Source organism: Choloepus didactylus, chromosome 5 (genome assembly GCF_015220235.1).
Source record: "Choloepus didactylus isolate mChoDid1 chromosome 5, mChoDid1.pri, whole genome shotgun sequence".
NCBI lineage: Eukaryota > Metazoa > Chordata > Mammalia > Pilosa > Megalonychidae > Choloepus > Choloepus didactylus.
The window spans coordinates 113,575,212-113,600,420 of NC_051311.1; the positions used below are offsets into that span (position 1 = coordinate 113,575,212).

At 40.2% G+C, this 25,209-nt stretch overlaps 1 protein-coding gene across 4 annotated transcripts in view; it reads right to left on the reverse strand.

The window, feature by feature from the left end:
* The window catches only part of SLC25A13 (solute carrier family 25 member 13), a 257,057-nt gene that overhangs the window by 35,479 nt on the left and 196,369 nt on the right, over window positions 1-25,209 (reverse strand). For all 4 annotated transcript variants that reach the window (XM_037836732.1, XM_037836730.1, XM_037836731.1 and 1 more), the window contains one exon: window positions 7,623-7,763. In XM_037836732.1, the coding sequence (XP_037692660.1) occupies window positions 7,623-7,763 (141 nt within the window). The remainder of the gene's footprint in view (window positions 1-7,622; window positions 7,764-25,209) is intronic.

Below are 25,209 nucleotides of genomic sequence, written 5' to 3' on the forward strand. Positions count from 1 at the left end.
AGCCTTCCTTTCCTCAGCTACAACCTGGAACTAAGACATGGTACCTGCTTCATAGGCTGTAGAGAGGATCAAATCACATAAAGCTACAGTTTTATGAATGGGGTCTGGGACAGAGTAAGCACTCAAACATTAGCTCTACTGAGCTTACGATTCATACACACACAAACACTCTCTCTAAGCCTTGACCCTCCCTCCACTAGGCTCCATATTTAATCTTGCTATCTTCAGATGTTTCAAATCCTTCCATCTTCACTGACTTTTTCCTCTCTACATACAGACAGGCACAGTTCTCTCATCATGTTTCCCATTCCTCATAGAGGTTCTCCTCCTGGCATTTTACTTAAATTGACCATTTAAAGATAACCACTGACCTCCATCTTTAAGTTCAAAGACCCTTTCCTGGTTTGTGTCCCCCTTGGCCTCTGCAGCACTTGGCTACTGGCATCTTTCTTCTCCCTTTGTATCTCATTCTTCTACGAGCTGACACACTGCTATTCATTCCTGTTCTCCACCTGACCACTGCTTGTTTTCTCCACCCGTACATCTTTCTGCCCCCTAAATCTGGGTGGCTTGAGTTCCATCATTGGTTTCCCATCATCTTGGAGATCTGACCCACTCAGTCCCCATCCCTCTGCAAGGCTCCAAGCTTACATTCAGCCTGGTGTAGTAGGAAAAACACTGAGACTTAGCTTTAGCCCTGCCCTTTGTCTATGTACATTGCCTAGCTGTAACCCATCATTTTTGGGCCTCCATTCCTCACTTATAAAGGAGGACCTTTAAGGTTCCTTGCAGCTCCTCAAATATTCTGAAATTCTAATGTTCACAGCATCACCATCCACCCAGGTGCTCAAGACAGAAATCTGGGAGTCATCTTTTAATTTTCCTTACTTTCTCCTTTTCATCACTTTCCAAGACTTTGTGAGCCTAACTCTTGAATACCCTGCAAATATATCCCTTCTGGCTCCATCACCGCTGCCTCTGACTGGGTTTATGTCAACATGATTCCCTCACTTGCCAACCCCCATTCCCACCCATACCCTCCTAGCTGGCCTCCCTGCCTACAGCCTTGCTTGGCCACATGGCATTCTCAACACTGAAGCCAAATGATCATGCCCTATGTCTGCCCCCTCTCCCTCCCCTTTCAGAGGGCCTTCCTGGTCTGAGTTGGTCCCTGCTCCCTTAGATCCTGTGCACGCCCCCCTCACAGCACTTCTCAGCTGCCCATGTCTTGTATTCTTTGATCTTTCACTTGTCTAACTGCCCCCACTAGATGGTAATCTCATTATTAAAAACAAAAAACAAACAAACAAACAAACATGCTGGTTTATTCATTTTCGTATCCCCAGCACCTGGGACAACAGTGTTTGCTGGGTGAGCGAATGGATCTCTCTCTGAAACCAGGAAAGTGAACTCATATAGGATTAGTTACCTTCTTTACATTCAGCTTCCTCAATATCATAGTCTTCCTTGGTCATTATTCATGAAATCACTGTTTGTGCTTTAATATCCTTGTTTAGAACTTGGAAACACCTGGCTTTTACTTACCATTAGTTTGCTTAACAAATATCAAGTGTCTACTCATGGGCCCAAAACTGTTACAGACAGCAGAGAACAAGATAGGTAGGTCCCTGCTCTCAAAATACACTCCAGATGAGGCAGACACACACACAGGCATGAAAGAAAGATATCAGATGGTGACAGACACTAGGTAGAGAACAGCAATAAGGTGATGCGACAGCAAGGGACATGCTTGTCTTTCTAAGGCGGCATCATTCAAGCGAAGATCTGAAAGAGAACCCTGAGAAAATGAGAGAAAGAAGCTTAGGACGACTGAAGAGCAAGAGGGAATGAGCTTGCAGTATCTCAAGAAAAGAAAGGCAGCCGGTTTAACCAGCAGAGTGGGAAGGTGGCACAAGATGGAAGGTGGAGTGTGTAGGACCAGCAGGTGATGAGTTGGAGTTTTATTGTAAGTTGCGATTTCTAAGCAACAGGAAGCTGTTGCACGGTTTTTCCCTGGGGGTGACAATTTCTGTAGGGCCCATTAGTTTCTCATTTCTTTATGATTTCTGCCCAAATATCTCAGAGAGTCTTTCTCCCCCGACCACCCTATTAAAGAGCAAACCCCCCTTGCCTTGGCGCTTCTCTGTCCCCTTATCCCACCTTCTTTGTCTTCAAAGTACTTAGCACCACCTGATGTTATGTATTTGTTTTCTTGATGGCCAACTTTTTCTACCCACCAAACTGTGAACCCTGTTTAGAAATACATTTTAGTAAATGTATTTCTAAAGCAAGTATTCTAATTACCATTTATTGAGAAGTCACAGAGACTTAGCTTTTCAAAGCTACATCCTAAATGGCTAGAAGAGTGCCAGGCATACAGCCAGCTAGCAGTAAAAATTTGTTGAAGTTGAATGAATTAATCCGATTTATATTTTAAATAGATCACTCTGGCTACTGTGGGACAATGAATTTGTGGGAGTCAAGAGCCACAATAAGGCAGGAGGAGGCTTTCCAGAGGCCCTGAGGAAAGAGAAAAGTGGGAGAAGGAGGGTGATAAACCCAGAGAGCATCCTCAGGTGTGAGACAGTCAGCACAGCGCTATGTTTCCAGGGTAGTGACTAAACAGGGCTGGGAGCATTAAAAAATGGATATTTTTAAAAACTGATATATCAAGGCATTATTCTTATACGTATTAGCAGGTTACAAGGTAAAACTGATGAACTGATGCAAATTTGTTGGAGTGCAATTTGACAAAAGCTATTAACACTAAAAAGTAAGCCCCTTGACCTAACATCTTCATGGCTAGAAATTTATCTTGTAAATATTAATAACAGAATGTTAGAATATATGTAGGGACGTTCACCATGTTATTTCTTGTAATATCCCCAAACTGGAAATAACAAAATATCTACCAATGAAGGACACGTTCAAAAATCTTTTTGGAATATTATTCAGGTATTAAAATGAGAAAAGAGCTTCAAGATATACCATGTATTTAGAAAGATTCTATATATATTAAAAAGCACACACATATACACGATATTGAAATGGGTTATACAGCAAAAGAGAAAGAGAGGGAGGCAAGAAATACATTGATATAGACATAAATTTCTTTTAAATGATATTTTAAAAACTTAAGCAGTGGCTACCCTCTGAAGGGAGAATGGAGCAGTAAGGGTAAGGGGCAAAGAGAGAATTTTACTTTCCTTTATATGCCTTTCTGACTTATTTGATTTTTTTGAAATACAAACTTGTATTTTACTTTTTAAAATTAAAAAAAAAAAATCAAACATCTCATCTTTTTATTCTGTTAAATAACTAACCAAATAAACAAGAATACACTGATAGACCATTACTTATTTTCTGATTTTATGGAGAGTAGTGCCAATGATTCAGTTATACACAAATAGGAAATGAACAAACATACACAACATGTATGTGTGTGGATGAAAAATATATTTGAACACCTTCAAATACAGTGGGACGAAACATGCACCTTTGATTAGAATTCAGTGGACAGAGCGCACATTCCTATGTAACCTTCCGTGCCAGAGCCAGTATTTAATTTGTGATTAACAGTGCCTGCACAAAGCTCTGAATGTAAGGTTTTCAACAATGCTTGATGGAGCCTAGCTGTAAGTGCTACACTGACTGTTTTTTACTCTCAAAAGGAAGCAAGAACTGCCCCGTTGCTTCCTAGTTGACGTATCCTTTGGCCTGTATTAGCTGTGTAGCTGTTTAACATTAAATGCTAAGTTTCATTCCCAAACTGACATCTGTTCTCTCATTAAAACTCTGAGGGCTCCTAAGGAAAATTCAACATCCAACGACAGATGTGTATCACTTTCTATGACAGAATTTATTCTATTTATCATATTTATCCAGGAGCCTATACAATAAAACGAACAGTTACCCAGGTTAAAAGGGAACTACATTCCCATATATCCTTTAAGAAAAGTAGTACATGCTGCAGAATTTTTCCCCCTCTAAACTACATTATACTCAAATAGCTCTTCCAAAGGAAATTCGTTATTATTCTGCCTTTTCTTTAATCATCTACCTACTCAGTCCTATAACTAAATCTCTCCAAGGGTTACCCCTTTAGAGATTAAGGGGACTTGTTTACATAGTTCACTATCTCTGCTCTAAACTATTTCTAACCTCAGGAATGTGAAATGCTTACCACATCCAATTTTTTTTTTTTTCAGTTGCTAATGTATTTCTAAAGCAAGTATTCTAATTACCATTTATTGAGAAGTCACAGAATAGTTCAGTATTTTGCAAGTGAATTCAGGAGAGAAACAGAAAGGCAGGTGAAGCCCAATTTAGGTGAGGTTAAACACCTCAGGCCTAAACACAGAAGAGCCCACCACTGGCCCTGGCTGGTCAGGCATTGTGATGTTAACAGCTGCAAAGAAAAGGCCCAAGGGAAGGAAAAGATTACCTGTTCCAACTAAGTTAGGACAGTGTTCAACCTTTTCAAAGATGCTAGAGGGACAGATAACCAGGTTTAAATGTATCAGGTCCCTCTAGGTGATTTGCATTTTTCTATCCAACCAAGACCAGAAATAGAGAAAAGCTTTATTACTTAAAAGCTCTAAACTGAAACAAAAACACATTAAGCTACATAGCAATGTTAAAGCCTGTGAAGCCCCTGCAAGAAGGGATCTCTGATGGACGGGCCAGGCCCGGTGCTGCTGCTAAAGAGAAGAGAGGCTCACAAGAAATCAGCCTGGGGCTGGAGGTGTGTACTATCCATGGGGGCGACAGGGAGGTAAAACAAGAACCAATGGGATGGAAAGGAACCCCACACCACAGAGAGGTGAACGTCTGCTGAGTGAAGTCCAGACTCACAGATCCGAAAGAACTCAGCTGATGCCAATGGCTGACAGAACACAAGACTGCCAGGCCACTCTTTTGCAATGAAATCAACTTTGCAGAAACTAAAAAGTGTTTGTGAACTCACTTGTTAATTACGAATACACCAAAAACAGTTTTTTTGTAAGGCAGCACCAAGCCCTGCGGAATGTTTCTGAACTAGATTAAGCCACTAGACTAGTAATTAAACTATATTTATATGGGAAAGGTCTCTTGCTCAAACTTGAGCAGTCCTGCTCATTTCAGGAAAGTAATTTTAGCACAAAAGCGGAAACAAGAAACTTCTGAGCCTCAATTTCAGCTCAGATACCATCTCTGGCAGCCTTCAGTCAGGGTACTAACTACTTCCAAGGAGTGTTAAAGGGATTAAGATTATAAAATACTGTGAAGATGAAAAGCGCTAAGTCTCAGTCTTGTATCATTTGCAGTTAGTTTTAACAGTCTCTGTTTCTGTATCAGCAAACAAGTTTTTACCATTTTATCCATCTAGATATTTCGATAACAGTCATTGCCTTTAGTATCTAAGTGCTTTTTTTTTTTTTTTATCACACAACCAGTTGAAAAGACTGCTTGGCATCTTGTCAAAATGACATGCTGCTACATCGTGTTCTAGACTGCAAGAGACTAAAAATTTAGGAAGGAAGATGATTTTTCTTCAAATTGATCAACACGACGCCTATGATAACACTTTATTTTTTATAGCTGGATAATAAATTGGTAAATGAAATAGCTATAGAACATTTTGTCACACTGCACAATCACAGACTCAGTATTTTAAGTGCCATTTTGAACATCAGCATGTTTATTCCGTTAACACCACATGTGCCTAAATATAAGGCAAGTTCCCCTCTTAAGATTAACCCCAGAAGAGACAGTGTCACATCATGTTTGCAAAGTCTCAGATCATGATGTACTCTCCCCAACACCTGACCTTGAGAAGTATAAAGTACCACTGGGGAAGGAATATTAGCCTGAAATTACCTCACTTACTACTGCCCCTGAATGCTTACATAGGTTGCCAGAAGGAGGCAGGTTAAAGAGAAAAGTAAGGAAGTATTCCTAAGGGTGGGATCTCACAAATGCCATGATGAAATGTCAAAACAAACCATTTAAAGATCACTCTAAGGAGCAATATGATAAGCTTTTACATTATTAGTCGTGTCCTGATATGTGCAGGATGACTAGGAATAGGAGGGAAAAGCTGTCCAAATGTTATATGTGGGAGGGATAAAATTTTCAGAGACAGCCTCCATACAAGCAGCCCAAACTGCTTCACTTTACACAACTTGGGATAGAAATGAAAATGACATATTCTCTAAAACCATGTTTACGGATGATTTGTGAAAGAGATTTAATAAAATATTTCTTAATATGTGAGTATAGCAAAGACCAATATTAATTTTATATGTCATTAACACATTTTGATGTGTTAATAAATGAAAAAATATTTTATACAGGCCCTTGGCTTTTTTCTATATATCCCTGTGCTGGTTTGAAGCTGTTTTTTACCCCAGAAAAGGCCATGTTCTTTTAATCCATTCCTGTGGGTACAGACCTGTTGTGGGTGGGAACTTTGTTAGGTTACTTCAATTGAGATGTGACCCAGGCCATTCAAGGTGGGTTTCAATCCTTTTCCTGGAGTCCTTTATGAGAAGATGAAAGGCAGAAAAGGCTGAGAAAGCAAGAAAAACATCCAGAGAAGCTGAGATAAAAGCCCTGAAGAAGCAAGCAAGGCCCCACAGAAACAGGAAGAGCCACTGATGCCAGAACCTGAATGCAACAAAACTTGGAAGCAAAGGACCAGCAGATGTGGCATGTGCCTTGCTGTCTGACAGAGGAACCCTGGATGCCAGCGGTCTTTCTTCAGAGAAGGTACCAATCTGTTGATGCCTTAATTGGGACATTTTCATGGCCTCAGAACTGTAAATTTGTAAACTAATAAATCTCCACTGTTAAAAGCCAGTCTCTTTCTGGTATATTGCATTTCGGCAGCTTTGGCAAACCAAAACAACACCCAAAGATTTACTTCTTCAAGTTGGCCATGAAACACTGCTATGAGTCTTCTCACTGGAAACATGGTGAATACCTCATGTCTGATATAGCAATGTATCAGAGCATATATACCACTAATTCTAGTATATTGCCTTCCAACTTTTGGTAACAGAGTATGAACAACAAATTTCAAAGATTCTTTGATCCTTTTAAGTTTGGTTCTGAAAAACCATCTTCAAAATAAAAAACAGTTAAGATTCAGAATAATTATTACAAGGCACACATCTCTATATAGGGAACATGGAGAGGGCTGGACCAACTAGGATCAGGAAATAGATTCCTGAGCTGGCATGGGCATCTTCTTAAACTGTGCTCAGTGTGTCTCCCAAAAGACGATGCCCTGGGATCCCCACATCTGTCCCTCATGAGGTATAGCACTGCAAACTGTTTCTGTATCAATAACAAATCAAAAGAAAGCTCTAGCCACAATTGCCATATGCCCAACTCCAGTGGGCACCACCGACATCACAGTCGCCTTGGATCTGTGTGTTTATAAGGACAGTCTCCCAGCAGATGGCAAGAAGAGGCACCTTTTTTAATTGGCACGCAGGTGCCCTACAGGGACCAGCAGCACTTTCCTAGCAGAACATCTTCTCCAGGAGCGGAAATGTAAGAAATCAACTTCCTGCTGATGATTGGTTACTGGTTTAGATGAGAAATGCAATCAAATATGTGATGAAAACGAAACTTACCTTGTAGATCCCAAAGAACCCCAGGTCCCGCACGACAGACAGAGCACTAACTCGTGGGCCAGTGGTGATTTCTCCAGCTACTTGCAAGCGGATCTTGACAATTTCTAAAGGATTTGTGAAAATCACCTGGGAGCCTCCTGCCTAAACAGGAGAAAAAGAAAATAAAATATTAGGAGTGTGAAGAGGCAGTAAGGTACAAGTAATGGTAAGGTGAGGGAGGAAGAGGTGAATGATTATTCTCTAGAAGCTCAGAATATTCTATCCTCAAGAGAACGGAGCTTCACTATGTATGTATTGTGTGGGTTAAAACAGTGAGTACAAGTCTGAATCGGCAGCCCTGGGTGAACAGGTCCCACTGCCTTAACACAGAGGTTGAAAGAGTATGAAGGTCAGAAAGGGACTTCTGTAGGCCTCACCAGAGTCCTCACCCTGAAATGACAGAGTCTTCACCTTGAAGCAGAAACAGGCAGCCGCAAGCAACTGCCACCTCAGGGCTCAAAGTCAAGGACCCAAGGGCAGTGACAAATGAAAAACACCTAGGATACAAATAAAAAGGTGCAGATCTGCCTCTCAGAATAGACAGGGGTAAGGAGGGCAAAGGTTCTTCGCATGATGGATTTCATGAGTCTGGCAAAGATACAACAATTGCCAGAAAACATGTAAACTTAGTTGAAAGCAATTTTTGATTCTCTTAAAAAAAAAAAAAAAAACCCAGGTAGATCATCAATTACCATTTTATGGAGTTACAAATTTTTACAACTTTATTTATATACTACCTGTGTATAGAATTGCTCTTTTCATGTAAGATAAGTGGTATGTTAAAGTAGCAAAATTATGCCTTAAGTCAACTATGCCCTAAGCTGTGAACAACTTGTGTTACTTCATTCCAGCAATGGCTGGGTGCATCGCCTCCTGAGATCATCGGTGGAAATCTTTAAAGTGCACTATAAGGGAAATTTTAAGCTAACCATTTTGAAGTTAAGCCTGTATTTATTCTAAGCAATTAAATTCCTTCTTACTCTACTTCAACTTGTTATTCCTTGTCACAGATACAGTAAATTTTTATATCACACAAACGAAGGTTAGCATGCAGTATCATTCAGAATGTTTATTATGTAGTGATCTTGGCAAAGTCAAACCACAGACATGGTGCTTACATTTTATAGCTTAGTAGATGCCATCACGCTAACAGGCATAATTTGGGTCAGCATCATATAAAACCACACTTTGCTAGAATCTCTTATCCCACTAACCAATGTACATGCCCTCATAAAATGGCCTTTACTGATTAAAATTAGCTATAAGCATGTTGTTGAAAGTACTGTTTATAATAGGTAGGAATGAAAATTAGGAAGATCCTAACTATCCAAAGGTAAGGGATGGATTAAATAAAGATAATGGTGTTCACGCAATGAGACACTATGCAGCTAATAACAATATCCTGGAAAAATATTCAATATACACAGTTAAATAAAAACCCTCATAATTTTGAAGTTCATGTGCACCTCTCCCCCCGGACCCTCCCAACCCCACCTAGAAGAAATACACCACAGTAGTACTTGTGAGACGGTGGGATTACAAATGTTTGGTCTTTGCAGTATTTTTAATTTCTTCTACATAAATCTTTAATTACTTTATAAAGAAAAATACTTTTGCATAACTTATCTAATATACATGACAATGTTAACAGAAAAAAGCATAGAAAAATGTTCATCCAGTAGCTCCCAAATCAAGCTGTCTTTCATTTTTGCCAACCTGGTATCTTAAATCGAGCCACAATTATTCTCAAAAACATACAAGGATTTTCACTCTCAATACACTGAAACTGTTCAGAGACAACAGTCTTCTCCTCTGTTTAGACCGACCCACACTACCTCCTTTGGCCTGCCTCCACCAGGTTTTGCCATTTCCTTCATCTCTCTTAGGCAACTCTAATGAGGCAAGTTGAACACTCTTGGTTTTAAAAAAAAAACAAAACAAAAAACTGACCCAGAGTTCACTGAAAGGACCAAAAAACGTCTTTTGAAAGTAGGAAGTGGAGCTCGAGCCCACACACCCAGGGACTGCAGTGTGTTTCCTCGGGTGTCATGAAAGCCTTCTGTGCCCAATGCTCCACCGCTCACAACAGCTCAGCCTTCCCTCCAGTCTTGAGGATTTGTGCACCAACATGCGACAAGACCACCCCACACCCCCTTTCGCAGCACTTGGGCTTTTTGAGGGCTGGCACCTACACCTTTTGACGTGACCCACAGGGAGTTGTTCAAGTTTGTCAAAGTAGAGATGAACCCGCCCTTGCTGGTACCAGTGTGGAGGGCACTGCCAGGATTAGAAAGCAGGTTCTCTGGGTGCTCCTGGACCAGAGCTCCCTTCAGATGAAAATAAAAGCGGCAGAAAAACAGGTTAAATGAAAATAATTAAAATTAAAAAAACCGTTTTATGGGGCAGTATTGCAGAGGAAGATTACTGAGTTGGAATTAGCCTTAAGACTTATTTTACAAGACTCAAAACGGGGTGATAGGGGACTTCCAGGGAAGATGGCAGAGTACGGGGCTCCAGGACTCAGTCCTCCCCCAAAACAACTATTAAACAGGCAGGAACTGTCTGAAACTGTTTGGAAACTCCAAAGGCCAGCCTCACCCTGAAATGACAAAGTCTTCACCCTGAAGCAGAAACACTGTACAGCCTCTAGGGAAGACAGGAAAAAGCAGATAAATTACAGTAAAGAGCAATAAATTGCTCTCTCTGCATGGTGGCTACCAGTACCCATCCCCCATTCTTGCTGAGGCTGCCACGGGGTCTGGTCTCTGGCTAGCTGCTGGTGACAGAAAGGGGCATAAAAATCCTCTTCCCCAAGAACAGGGGCGGGCACAGCCTTTCGTGGATCACAGGTTTTGATTATAAAATTTGGATCGCTGGGTGCTGGCTCTGAGGGCAGCTGTTGTTTCAACCCACCCCAGACAGGGGCAGAGGCAGTAGAGATTTAAAGAAACAGCATTTCCTCAAGGTGGCAAGGGACAGTCAGCTGAAGAGCTGCACTTGCTGGGCAGGCCAGGAAAATTCAGCTTTGCGGAGCCCTTGGAGAAACTTTTGGCACCCTTCCTGATCCTGTCCCCAGGGCCCTTTGGAGCTGGTCTGCACCCCCTTCATGGATCCCTGGCCCCGTTTTGGCTAGGAAAAACTGACTTGGAAAAGTCTTTTCCGGGATGACCCTCCTCCCAGAACTTGCCCTCCCAGGCAAAAAGAACACGAGACAACAAAAGGAGTGTTAAAGCAGTGGCTGACAGATCCCAAATAGAGTTGAGAGGCTATCCTGGAGGTTTCTCTTATGCAAGCTCCAGCTAGACATCCCAAATGGCCACAGTATGCCATGCCCTTAGCAAAAGTAGTCCCCAAATACCTAGCTTCCTACCTGAGATTCTATAAAAGATTCACTACTAAGTTTTATCTCTCAGAAACTTAAATCCACCAGAGTGTTCCTATGCCAGACAAGTCCTAAAACCCAGAGGCAACAGCCTCTTTAAGAACACAGTCAGATTCAGCTCCCTTCCCCTTACTGTCAACACTCCCTTTCAATATGAACAAGTTAGGGTGCTCACTGCCTAGACCCCCCTGAAGATGGAGAAAGAGAATAAGTAAGAGGAAGGGGTAGCGACAAACAAGGTAAGATTTAACAAACGTCTATGAATACCGAAACTTTATGTAAATATATTTATATGTTTTTAGAGGCTGGGGTGTTGGAATAGCTGGAAAGAGGTAAATGACATGGTAGAACTGTAACCTGTAACATCCTTTGAAATTTGCTCTATAGCTACTTGTTGAATTGTGCTTTGAAAGTCTCCACATTTCTGTATACAACCTATGTTGCATAATAAGGAAAGAACTGAAACTGTGGAACTGTAACCATAACAATTTTTGAAATTACCTATATAACTGCTTGTTTGAGCTGTACATCAAAAGTTAACACCTTTCTGTATGTATGTCATATTATACAATAATGGAAATAGCTGAAGTTGTGGAATTGTAACCCATGACATTCTTTGAAATTTGCTCTCTACTTGTTAAAGCGATCTTTGAAAGTTATCATTGTTATGTATATATCTTAAAGTTCACAATAAAAAAATGCATTAACAAAAAAAAGGAGTGTTAAAAACTGTAGAGGCAACGTGGGACCCGACTCCCAGGGGTGTAAATCTCCCTGGCAATGCAGAATATGACTCCCGGGGATGAATGTGGACCCGGCATCATGGGACTGAGAGTATCTTCTTGACCAAAAGGGGGATGCAAAATGAGACGAAATAGTTTCAGTGGCTGAGAGATTTCAAATGGAGTCGAGAGGTCACTCTGGTGGACATTCTTATGCACTATATAGATAACACCTCTTAGGTTTTAATGCATTGGAATAGCTAGAAGTAAATACCTGAAACTACCAAACTCCAACCCAGCAGTCTGGACTCCTGAGGACAATTATATAATAATGTAGATTACAAGGGGTGACAGTGTGATTGTGAAGACCTTGTGGATCACACCCCCTTTATCTAGTGTATGGATGAGTAGAAAAATGGGGATAAAAACTAAAGGACAAATGGGGTGGGATGGGGGGATGATTTGGGTGTTCTTTTTTCACTTTTATTTTTTATTCTTGTTCCGGTTCTTTCTGATGTAAGGAAAATGTTCAGAGATAGATTGTGGTGATGAACGCATAACTATGTTATCATACTGTGGACAGTGGATTGTATACCATGGATGATTGTATGGTGTGTGAATGTATTTCAATAAAACTGAATTTAATAAAAAACAAACAAACAAACAAAAAAAAACAAAACTGTAGAGGCAGACAGTCTGGGACAAAGGCCTGTTGGCATCAATACTGGAGAGAGGGAGGTCTGTCTCCTGGGAAACAGAAGGGACAATAGTACTCCTATAAACAGGGGAACTCCAAAACAACTAAAAAGCCTGCATACTGCATTCACCCACGGCAGACCTTCCAGATAGAAGGGCGAAGCTCAAGAAAATCTCTGTCTTATCACCAGCTGGTTTCAAAACCAAGAAACAGACATCCCAGAAGTAAATGCAAGAATTAAAATTTTAAAATATTAAAAAGTACAGTGTGCAAAAGGGTACAAGACAAACAGATAATGACAGTCCATCTAAAGGAAGAGTATAAAAATACAGAAAACACCAATAAAAAAGACACCACTATGAACATAGTGAATAAAGCCTTTGAAAAAATGATCTTAAAAATGCACAAGGACATGAAGGAATGTACAGAGAAAGAACTAAAGAATATCAGGAAAACAATGAATGAAAATATGAGAGGATAAATAAAGAGGAGAAATTTTAAAAAGGAACCAAACAGGACTCCTGGAATTAAAGAACACAGTAACTGAAATGAAAAATGCCCAATAGGGTTTCAAGAGCAAATTGGAGCTGACAGAAGAAAGAATAAGTGAACTTGGAGACAAGACACTTGAAATGAGTTGGGCTGAGGAGCAGAAAGAAAAAAATAAATATTAAAAGCAAAAATAGCCTAAGACAGCTATGGAGCACCATCAAGCACACCAATATATACATTATGGGAGTCCCAGAAGGAAAAAAAAGAGAGAAGGAGGCAAAAGGAATAGTCAAAGACATCATAACAGAGAACTTCTTAAACTTAGCTGAAGACATGAATATGCACATCCAAAAGCTCAGAGAACAACAAACAGGATAAACATGGAGAAAAATACATCAGGTCATATACTGATTACACTATCAAATGCAAAGGACAAAGAGAGAGTTCTGAAAGTTGCAAGAGAAAAGCAAGGTGTTACGTATAGGGGAGACTGACTGCCAATTTCTCATCAGAAACCATGGAGGCAAGAAGGTAGTGGTTTGAAATACATAAAGTGCTGAAGGAAATCACTGGCTGGCCAAGAATTTGTTTCAAAAATGAGGGAGAGATTAAGATATTCTCAGTTAAACAAAGGCTGAGGGAGTTCATCACCACTAGACTGGTCATACAAGCAATGCTAAAGGAAGACATCTTCAGACTGAAAGGAAAGGACACAAGATAGTGGTTCAAAGCAGCAAAAAGAAATAAAGACCCAAAGGTAACCATTTGAGTAATTATAAATGCTGCTATTATTATATTCCATTGTTTGGTATGTACGCCACTTCTTACTTCCTACAGGTACTAAAATGCAAATACATAAAAATTAATGATAAATCTAGGTTTTGGGACATACAATGTACAAAAATATAAGTGGCAACAAGTACAAAGAAATGGTGGGTGGACAGAGGATTACAGGTTAAGTATACGTACATGCCACTGAAGTTAAGTTGCTATCAAACCAAATATGATTGTTATAAATTTAGGATGTTAAATTTTACCCCATAGTAATCACAAGAAAAACAGATGAAAAATATATCCAGAAAAAAGTGAAAAGGCCCTCAATATGCTACAACACAAAAAAGCAAATGAATATAAAAGTAGCATTTAATGGAAGTGAGAGACAAAAAAGATATAACACAAATACTAAATAGCAAAATGGCAGAAGAAAGTCCTGTATTATCAGCAGTGACTTTAAATGTAAATGGATTAAATTCTCCAGTCAATAGGCATAGATTGATAGAATGGATAAAGAAGCATGACCCAACTATATGCTGTCTGCAAGAGACTCACCTTAAAGTCAAAGATAAAAGTAGGCTGATGGTGAAAGGATGGAAAAAAATATACCATGCAAATAGTAACCAAAAGAGAACTGCAGTAGCTACACTTGTATCAGATAAAATAGACTTTAAGTCAAAAGTCTTAGTTATGAGAAACAAAGACGGTCACTGTATACCAATAAAGGGGGCAAATCAACAGGAAGATGTAACAATCATAAAATATATGCACCTAACAGCAGAGCCCCAAAAATATATGAAGCTAATACTCACAGATTTGACAGGCGAAATCGACAGTTTTACATTATTAGTAGGAGACTTTAACACACCACTCTCAATAATGAATAGAATACCTAGTCAGATCAGTAAGAAAGCACAGGACTTGAATGATACACTAAATCCACTAGACTTAACAGACATATAAAGAATACTGCACCCAAAAAAAACATAATATGCATACTTCTCAAGTGCACATGGATCATTCCCCAGGATAGACTATATGTTGCATCACAACACAAGTCTCAGTAAAGTAAAAAATAATGAAATTATGCCAAAGTATATTCTCTGACCACAACAGAGTAAAGCCAGAAATCAGTAACACAGGAAGAAATGGGAAATTCACAAATACTTGGAAATTAAACAATACTCAACAACTAATGTGTTAAAGAAGAAATCAGAAGCAAAATTAGGAAATTTCTTAAGGCAAATGAAAATGAAAATACAACATACCAAAACTTATAAGTCAGCACTGAGAGGGAAATTTAGAGCTCTAAATGCTTACATTAAAAAAGAAGAAATACTTCAACTCAGAAATCTAACCTCAAAACTGGAATAATAAGAAAAAAGAAAAGCAAACTAAATTCAAAGTGAGCAGAAGGGAAGAAAAAAAGATTAAAGTAGAAACAAATGTAAGAGAAAACACACACATACAAAAAAACAGTAGAGAGAATCAACAAAACTAAAAGATGGTTCTTTGAAAATATCAATAAAATCAACAAACCTTTAGCCAAACTGGCAAAGAAAAAAAGATAGAGGATACAAATTTTTAAAATCAGAAATGAAAAGGGGACATTACCACTGACACTGCTGAAATAAAAAGGACTCTAAGAGGATATTATGAACAACCTGTATGCCAATAAATTAGGTAACAGATGAAATGGACAAATTCTTAGAAACACAAAAATCTACCTACATTGACTCAAGCACAAATAGAAGATCTCAATAAACCAATGACAAGTAAAAAGATTGAATTAATAATCAAAAACCTCCCAATAAAGAAAAGCCCAGAACCAGGTGGCTTCACAAGGGAATTCTACCAAACATTCCAAGAAGACTTAACTCCAACTCTGCTCAAACCCTTCCAAAACATGGAAGAGGTGGGGACACTCCCTAACTCATTCTACGAGACCATCATCACCCTCATACCAAAACCGGATAAAGATATCATAAGAAAAGAAAATGGCAGACCAATACCTCTTATGAATATAGACGCAAAAATCTCAACAAAATACTAGCAAACCAACTGCAACACCATATTAAAAGAATTATATACTATGATCAAGTGGAATTTATCCCTGGTATGCAATGTTGGTTCAACATAAGAAAATCAATTAATGTTATATACCGCATTAACAGAATGAAGGGAAAAAAACACATGATCATCTCAATTGATGCAGATAAGGCATCTGACAAAATACAACACAATTTCTTGACAAAAACACTTACAACACTAGGAATAGAAGGAAACTTCTTCAACATGATAAATGGCATACATGAAAAGCCCACAGCTATTATCCTGCTCAATGGTGAATGACTGAAAGCTTTCCTTCTGAGATCAGGAACAAGACAAGGATGCCCACTGTCACCACTGTTTTTCAACATTGTACTGGAAGCTATTGTCAGAACAATTAGGCAAGAAAAAGAAGTAAAAGGCATCCAAATTGGAAAGGAAGAAGTAAAAATTTCCTTATTTGCAGATAATATGATCCTGTATACAGACAATCCTGAAAAATCCAAAAGAAAAGTTCCTAACACTAATAAATGAACTTAGCAAAAACTCAGTAGCATTTCTACACACATGCAATGAACAATCAGAAAAAACAAGAAAAAAATTCCATTCACAATAGCAACTAAAAGAATCAAATATCTAGGAATAAATCTAACCAAAGATGTAAAGGACTTGCATATAGAAAACTATGAAACATTGCTAAAAGAAATTAAAGAAGACCTAAATAAATGAAAGGACATTCCGTGTTCATGAATTGGAAGATGATGTCATCAAGATGTCAATACTACCCAAAGCAATTTATAGCTTCAGTGTAATCCCAACCAAAATTCTCACAACCTTCTCTGCAGAATGAAAAAGTAAATTATAAAATTTATATGGAGGGTAGAGGTCTTAATAGCTAAAGCCATCTTGAAAAAAAGAATGAAGATGGAGGACTCACACTTCTCAAACTTAAAATTTCTTAGAATAGTCTCTTCGACAAATGTAAGAGCTAAAGCTATCAAAACCCTAAAAGTAAACAAAGGGAAGCATCTTCAGGATCTTGTGTTGGTTCCTTAGATTTTACACCCAAAGCATAAGCAACAAAAGAAAAAATAGATAAATGGAACCTCATCAAAATTAAAGGCTTTTGTGCCTCAAAGGGCTTTATCATGAAAGTAAAACAACAACCTACACAACAGGAGAAAATACTTGGAAACCACTTATTCGATAAAGGATTAACACCCAGAATATATAAAGAAATCCTTCAACTTAACAACAAAAAGACAAACGACCCAATTAAAAAATGAGAAAATGTCAGGAGCTGTGTTGGCTTGAAGTTATGTACCCTCAAAAAAACATGTTCTTAATTTTAATCCATTCCTATGGGTGTGAATCCATTCATTGTCAATAGGACCTTCTGATGAGGTTACTTCAGTTATAGTGTGGCCCAACTGAGTTAGGCTGGGTCTTAATCCTGTTACTGGAGGACTAATAGAGAAGGCCACAGAGAGAGAAGCCATGGGGACCAGCCAGAAGCTAAAAATCAACGGAACGCAAAAGAGAAAGAAGATGCTGCCACGTACATTGCCATGTGATGGAAAAGCCAGGGGAACCCTAAGGGTTGTTCGACAGCCAGCCCCAGAATGCTACTGCCTTTGGGGAGAAAGCATTGCCTTGCTGACATCTTGATTCTGGACTTCTAGCCTCAAAACAGAGTCCCACTGTTAAAAGTGAAAAAGAAAAAGAAAAAAAAAAAAAAAAAAAAAGGAAAAGGACTTGATAGACATCTCTCTGAGGAAGATCTAAAAAAAGCACATGAAAAGATGTTCAACATCATTAACCATCAGGGAAAGGCAAATCAAAACCACAGTGAGATACCATTTCACACCCATTAGAATGGCTACTATTTAAAAAAATGTAAAACAACTGCTGGAGAGGATGCCAAGAAATAGGAACACTCATTCATCACTGGTGGCAATGGAAAATTGTGCAGCCACTGTGGAAGACAGTTTGATGGTTCCTCAGAAAGCTAAGCAGAGAACTACCATATGACCTGGCAGTCCCACTACTAGGTATATTGCCAAAAGAATTGAAAGCAGGGAGTTGAACAGGTATTTACACACAGCAGCATTGTTCACAACTGCTGAAAAATGGAAGCAACCCAAGTGTCCATCAACTAATAAATGGATAAATAAAATGTGGTATATACATACAATGGAATACTGTTCAGCCATAAAAATGAGTGAAGTCCTGATACATGCAACAACATGGTTGAACCTTGAAGACATAACGTTGAGTGAAATAAGTCAGATGCAAAAGGACAAGTAATGCATAATCTCACTGTTTTGAAACAATTAGAATAAACAAACTCAGATAGAGTCTAGAATACCAGGAGATGGGATAGGGAGAGGGAATGGGAAGTTAAGGCTTAAGATACTCCTATTTGGTGATGAATGCATAACTATATGATGGCACTATGAACAGTTGACTGTACACCATGGATGACTGTATGGTATGTGAATATATCTCAATAAAACTGAATTTAATTAAAAAAATGTTCCTATTTAGAATGACGGAAATGTTTTGATAATGGATGGTGGTGATGGTTGCACAACACTGTGAGTGCAATTAACAGCACTGAAATATATCTGAATATGATTAAAAGGGTAAATATGGTAACAGAATAAAAATTAAAAAAAAAATTAAAAAAAAAAAAAATCCATGGAACTACACTACACAAACAGTGAGCCCTAAATTAAACCATGGACTTTAATTAATAGTACAATTATAAAAATGTGCTCTCATCAATTATAATAAAAGTTCCATGCCAATGCAGGGTGTGGGTGGTGGGATGGTATATGGGAATCCTTTATTTTATGCATGATTGTTCTGTAAACCCACAACTTCTCTAATATTTAAAAAAAAAAAAAAAAACACATTGGGAAGAACATCTCTTACCAAGGGTAAAATGGGAAACAATCAGCCTGCACAATATTCTTGAAGAATAGAAGTACTCATCCACCTCCTGCCACTGGTGGTTAAGGAAACCAGTGAGTCTGACATGTAAAGATCAAACCTCATTCCCCTTATTTTTCAAACCATCTCACACTTACAAGAATCAAAGAGTCGGCAAATGCAGAGAAGCCAGAGCAGCCAACACTGTGCACAAGACATAGTAGTGACTCCAAACATGCTGGTTTCTTTCCCCCTTCTCCTAAACTGGTGGTTCTTCTCCCTGCTTGCATGTTAGAATCACTTGCAGGGCTTTTAAAAGCAGTGCTATCTGGGCCCTTCTCCAAACAAGTTAAACCAGAATTTCTGCATCTGTCTTTTTTAAAACATTTCCTATTTGATTATTTAATGTACAGACATGAGTGACAACCACTTTATGCCACCACTCTAGCATTCCTTTGAATTCTGAGATCCTGCTTAACAGGTTCACAGAAAGCTGAGATTTCTAAACCCAGTTTTCCAGATTATTTCAGGGACCATGAGCTACCGGTTGTTTTATATGTGATTTCATAAAGTTTTATACATACCAAAGTGGCACCATTATTAAATGATACAATTCTAAGTACAGATTGCCCTCATTCATTACATTATTATATTTTTACTAATACCTGTAAAAGTTGCTGACATCTTTTGCAATAAAATGAAAACTTATACTCAACTCCCTGACTCCAAACCAACTGACAGATACCAAATCTTTTAGCACAGCAAAGTGAGTTCTATCACAGGGATGATGCAAAAGTCAAATTCACATTGGAGAGCCGCAGAAAACAGCAGCATTGGAAAGAAACAGTTCAGTGATACCAGGAAAGAACACTTACATACCTGTTACCTCCTGTGGGCTCAAAAAGAAAAAGCCTACAGACTGAAAGTGTCACATTGTAGAGATGCTGAAGATGAATCAGGTCCTTTGGAGTCAAGCTGGAAGGAAATGAGCGACTCCAAGGCACCAAGAGAAGATGCTTATCAACAGATGCACGGTGTCTGGGCATCGCCATGACTTGCCTGCTGAGCAGCACACTGCCCGCTGCTTTCTGACTCCGGGTCTATTGTCCATTCACAGAACTTTGTGCACCTTCCTCCTTCACAGAGATCAAAGAGAGCCAAAGTAGCAGACAACGGACAGGCTCGCCTATTGTGCACAATGTCTCTGTGTCCCTCATCACTTCGAGAGAGCTCTGGCTGTGTGAAGATACTGGGACTTTTCTGCGTGCAACTTTGCCAAAAATCATTTCCCTATGACTTCCTGGAGTCCATGGCAAGTAGGACAGAGGAAGATTTTCCATGCTAGAATTGGCTCAGTGTGGCATACTACATTTACAGTGGGTACACTGACTTCTCTGTGGGGATTTCTAGTATATTCTTTGTTACTGTGATCTTAGTTACTACCCAATGTCTGGATCCACCTAACGAGACACACATCTATTACAGACTCACTTCTGCTACTGGGTTATTCATTCAACAAATATTTATCAGCAAATATGTTTCAGTTTGCCAAAGGAACTGTAAGAACATGAGATGAGTATGAAAGCATTCTCATTCTCAGGGAACTTGAAGTTGGGGTAGAGGTAATGAATATTCATTAGGCATATTTTATGAACTATGGGGTGTTACAATGGCAGCAGGAAAGAATCAACCAAGGCAGTTCATTTTAGATGGCACAGAAGTAGTCTAATAAAGAATGGCTGAAAATAAGACTGTCAGGACCATCGTGGAAGGCCTAGAACGCATCTGAAGAGTGGTGTTGCATTCTGGAGACGGAGTGTGTGTGTGGGGGGTGGGGTGAAATGGGAGGAGAGCTGGTAAATGAAGGTTTGGGAGCAGGAGAATGCCCTGACTAGTATTTAATGCCTCAGGAAGATTACTCTGCAACAGAGGGCAGAGGGATTTATTAGGGAGAGAGTACCCTGAAGCAGAGATAACCATTTAGGTTTTAGCAGTCTAGGTGAGGGAATAAGTCTGAGTTAGAAGAATTACACAATAATGAGCCAGGTGGGGACTAAGGGTGAAGTAACAGATGTAATAGAGATCAACAGGGCTTGGCTGCTGAACATGTGACAAAGGGAGGGAATAGAGTAAAAAATAGGATGGGTGCAAATAAATAGGACGGGTGCAGAAAAAGGAGTTCTGCACCCTTGTAATAGGAACAAAAGAATATAAAGAGAATTATGAATTCAGTTTAAGAACTACTATGTTTGAGGTGACAGTGGGGTTCAACAAGTGACATGTATAGAAAACAATGGAAAGGCACATTGGGAATTAAGGTTGGGGGTACAGTTGCGAGTGTCGGCCCACATATAAGGCAGGAGCTTATATGGGGTGCAAGAACAGACCTAGGAAATGGTGAGACCTCTGCCATATACCACAGTTACAGTGACTGAGGCATGCAAGGTAAGAAAAGAAGCTCCCAGAAGGGGTAAAGTGAAATGGCCAACAACGTTTACTGTCACAGGCAGGTACATGGTCACTGCCTAGACATCCCTGAAGACTGGGAAAGTGATTAAACTAGAGACAGGGTAGCAACAGACAAGATAGAATTTAACAAAGGATTATGAATACTGAATCTTTATATATAATTTTTTTCTTAGTTGTTAGGGTATTAGAATAGTCAGAAGGAAAGAATTGAAATGGTGGAATGGTAACCCATAGCATCCTTTGAAATTTGTTCTATAGCTACTTGTTAAATTATAATTTGAAAGCTATACCTTTTTGTATATACGTTAGATTTCACAATAAGGAAATAACTGAAACTATGGTACTATAACACATAATAACTTCGGTAATTTCCTATATATCTACTTGTTAAATCATACTTTGAAAGATATCATCTTCTTGTATATATATTTCATAATAAGGAAATAACCAAAACTGTGGAATTATAACCTACAATATTCTTTGAAATGTGCTAACTACTTGTGAAATTGCACTTGGAAAGTTATCACTGTTATGTATATATGTTATATTCTACAATAAAAAATTATGATTAAAAACCTAGTTTAAAAAACCAAAAACAAAAACCAATAGGTGGAGTGACCTATGCAGCCAAGATGAGAAGACTGACAAGTGAATACTGATCAGAAAGTTCGTATGGTCTATACTTTTGAGTGAAGGGAAAGAGAATGATAGCTGTTTATGGAAGGAAGCAAAGCAGAATGAAAATTTATTTAGGGTGATTAAGGAGGAAAGATCTAGGAGTGAGAGAGTAAAAAGATAAAACAGAGCTGGGGGTAATTATGTTATGTTTAAGCAAAACAGCACAGGTACCAGGGGAGGAGGAGAAGAGGAAGGTAGAACGTGAAGCCTGCAGATTTGCTTTAATGACACACAGAAAGTCGGGGGATAATTTTCTTTCAGAGCAGAAACTGACAACTGATGACTGTCCTTACTATTTATGCTTCAAAGATAAAGAAAAACAGAACCAAATGGATCAGGATCTGGCACACAGAGATGTAACTCAAGTTCTGAAGCATTAAAACAAACAACAGCAAGAATAGACCCGTTGGAATCAACAGTAAAATAACACTCTGGCCCTCCATAAGAAGTTATGGTTAAGTTAGTCTGATCTAAAATACAGGCTAGAAGAGGCAGTAATGATGGCTAAAGATGAGTCCATACGCAACCACTAATGCATTCTATCCTTCAGCTCCAAGAAGACAGACTAAAAGTCACACCTTCGCTCCTGGGTTGCTCTTTAGGGCCACATCTCTGCATCTGGCTCCAAGGAACCCAGAGCCGGAGGCAGCTCCACAGTAGGTTCTCCATAAAGAGCCTACCATGTGGCCACAATTGCAGATGAGGAGTGATTAAGTTCAGAGCCATGTGCACTGCTATCTAGGTTATTACCAGACACTGAACAAGAGGATTTCATTGCCTACTGTATAAATATTGAATATAAGCATCACCATGACCAAAAAAAAAAAACAAAAAACAAAAAAACAAATTGTGACTTTAAAAAAAGGAAGGGGGGCTGACAATTTAAATGTTATATATTTTTAGAGGAAAAATATGGAACTGCTACAAAAAAAAAACTTCCACGTTAAAAACTTTTTTTTTTTTTGTAAGTGGCATTAACAAGTTGTTGGGGATTGAATCATGTCCCCCAACAAAAATCATGTTCAGGTCCCAACCCCTGGTCCTGTGGGTGTGAACACATTTGTAAACAGGATCTTAGAAGATGTTATTAGCTAAAGTGTGCACACACTGAACGAGGGTGGGCCATAATGCAATATGGCTGAAGACCTTATAAGCACAGGAAATTGGACACAGAAAGAGAAGCCACAGGGAGCAGCCAGCAGCTGGAAGTCAACAGAACCTGGAAAATGTTGCCATGTGCACTGTCATGTGATGGAAAAGCTAAGGAACCCCCAAAATTGCTGTAACAATTGACAATTTTCCTGTAAATTAATATAACAGTCAAATGCTGTAAAAATGTCTATTTTTCCATAGATTAATTTAAAATTCAAAGCAATCCTACAAAGCAAAATCCCAGCAGTGTTTCCTGGAGACATGTGAAGACAGTTAGGAATGTTTTGAGCTAAAAGAAACTTGTGCCAGTATATATTAACATGCATTTACGACATTTAGCACAGGACTAGATAAATGAAAAGATTCAAATATGTACAGTGATCGAGTACCTTGAAAGGTATATAAGCAGTGCTATTCAGTGGCACTGTCAATGACAAAGTTGCAGTCCGTTCTATCTGCAATCCTCTGCCCAATGCACATATTTGGTAGCATCCTAATGAGATGCTATGGTTTCCTAATCTTTTTTTGTTTAGAAGGTGAAGACCAGGGAACTGGTTTTGATCCATTTCAGCATCAATCCACAGATGTGGAAAGCCGCCTCCCGAATCGGGCCTAGCGTATGCGCTGCAGCCTGCTCTAGAGTTACCCCCGCCCATCGAGTGAGCCAAGATGGCGCCTGCATCCTGTTTCCGCATAGTGACGCATGTATCCGCCACCCGCTCCTACCAATCGAAATCCTGTATACGCGATACTAGCCTAGAAGCTTATTGGTTGTTAATTGTGTATAAAAGGTCTTACCCGGACGGGGTAGGGTGAGACAGCCCACAAGGAGCCGTGCCTGACGGCCACATCGAGGCTGCTCTCCCACGAGGCGCCGTGCCCCGTGTGGGAACCAGTAACACAGAATGTTCATCTAGCTGTAGTAAAGGGCTTGCTTTCACAACTGCCGTGTGGTTCGAGTCGTGATTCATGACCAGGTTAGTTCGCGCAGTCTGCATCTCTCTCTCTCCTTCCCTGTTTCCCCTCGCCGGCCGGGAACCGGGGACCGAGCGGGGCAGCGCCGGACAAGTGGTGGCCCGTACGGGGAAGCTCCTCCTCCTGCCTCGCTCTCGACGGTCCCTCTGTGAGGAGAGCAGCGCTGCGCGTCGAGCTTACGGCGGACTTCCCGCGCCTGATCAACGCGAGAAGGTGAGTGCGTCTTATTACATGATAGTTAGGGCCCGTGGGTTTTCAGGTGACCCCGGGGGACTCGGAAGAGCTCTCCGAGTGACTGAAGTATAGTGCCGACTGCAATCATGGGGCAGTCCGGAAGTTCACCTCTCTTAGCTCCCTTAAAGAACCTTTTGAAACAACGGGGTATCTCGGTCAGGAAAAGCTCCCTTCAGCGTTTTCTTGATGATGTTGATACTTTTGCCCCTTGGTTTGCCTGCACCGGCAGCCTTAGCCTACCCTCTTGGATGAAGCTCGGTCGCGACATAGACCGAGCGCGCCAGACGGGCGTGTGTATGGACCCGATTCTAGTACCCATATGGGAGACCGTCCGTGCGGTCCTTGAACTAGAATCGGCTACCGGCCTAAGCCCGTCCTCTGTCTTGCAAGAAGCACGGTGCGCGCTCCAAGAAACCCAGTCAGTTTCGTCAGCGGACGGCTCCTGTAAGGGCAAACCGCCGGAGTCCAGTGACTCTGACTCAGAGTCAGATAGCGATACTGACGAGAAGGCGGAAGCGTCCCCGCTAATTGAGTGGGAGGAGCCTCCCGCCACACCCGTGCGGCCTTCCGCCCCGCCAATGTCTACCGCTGCACCCCCAGGGACACCCCAGCTCCCAACTGACGCCTTGGGCGGTCCCACCAAAGGACCTTGCCGAGAGCTCCCTCTAGTGGCCATGCCCAGTAAATGTAATTATCCTTTGCTGCCAGACCCGGAAACCCCGATGGGTCGGTCAGGGGAGGGGCAACCTTTGCCGTACCCCCCGCCCGAGTATACAGGCCCTCAGGACCCTTTGCCATTAGGTAGTGGTGGGAGACATTTCTGGAGATGGAACCCTTTCACAACATTTAGACCTTTTGGCATGCTGGGTGGCTACCAGCCACTTGAGCCGCAGCCAGTCTCAGAAATGTACCCGGTTATTATCAATCCCCAAGGTGGCAATCGGCACGAATCATATGATTACAAACTATTGAGGGAATTGAGGCAGGCCG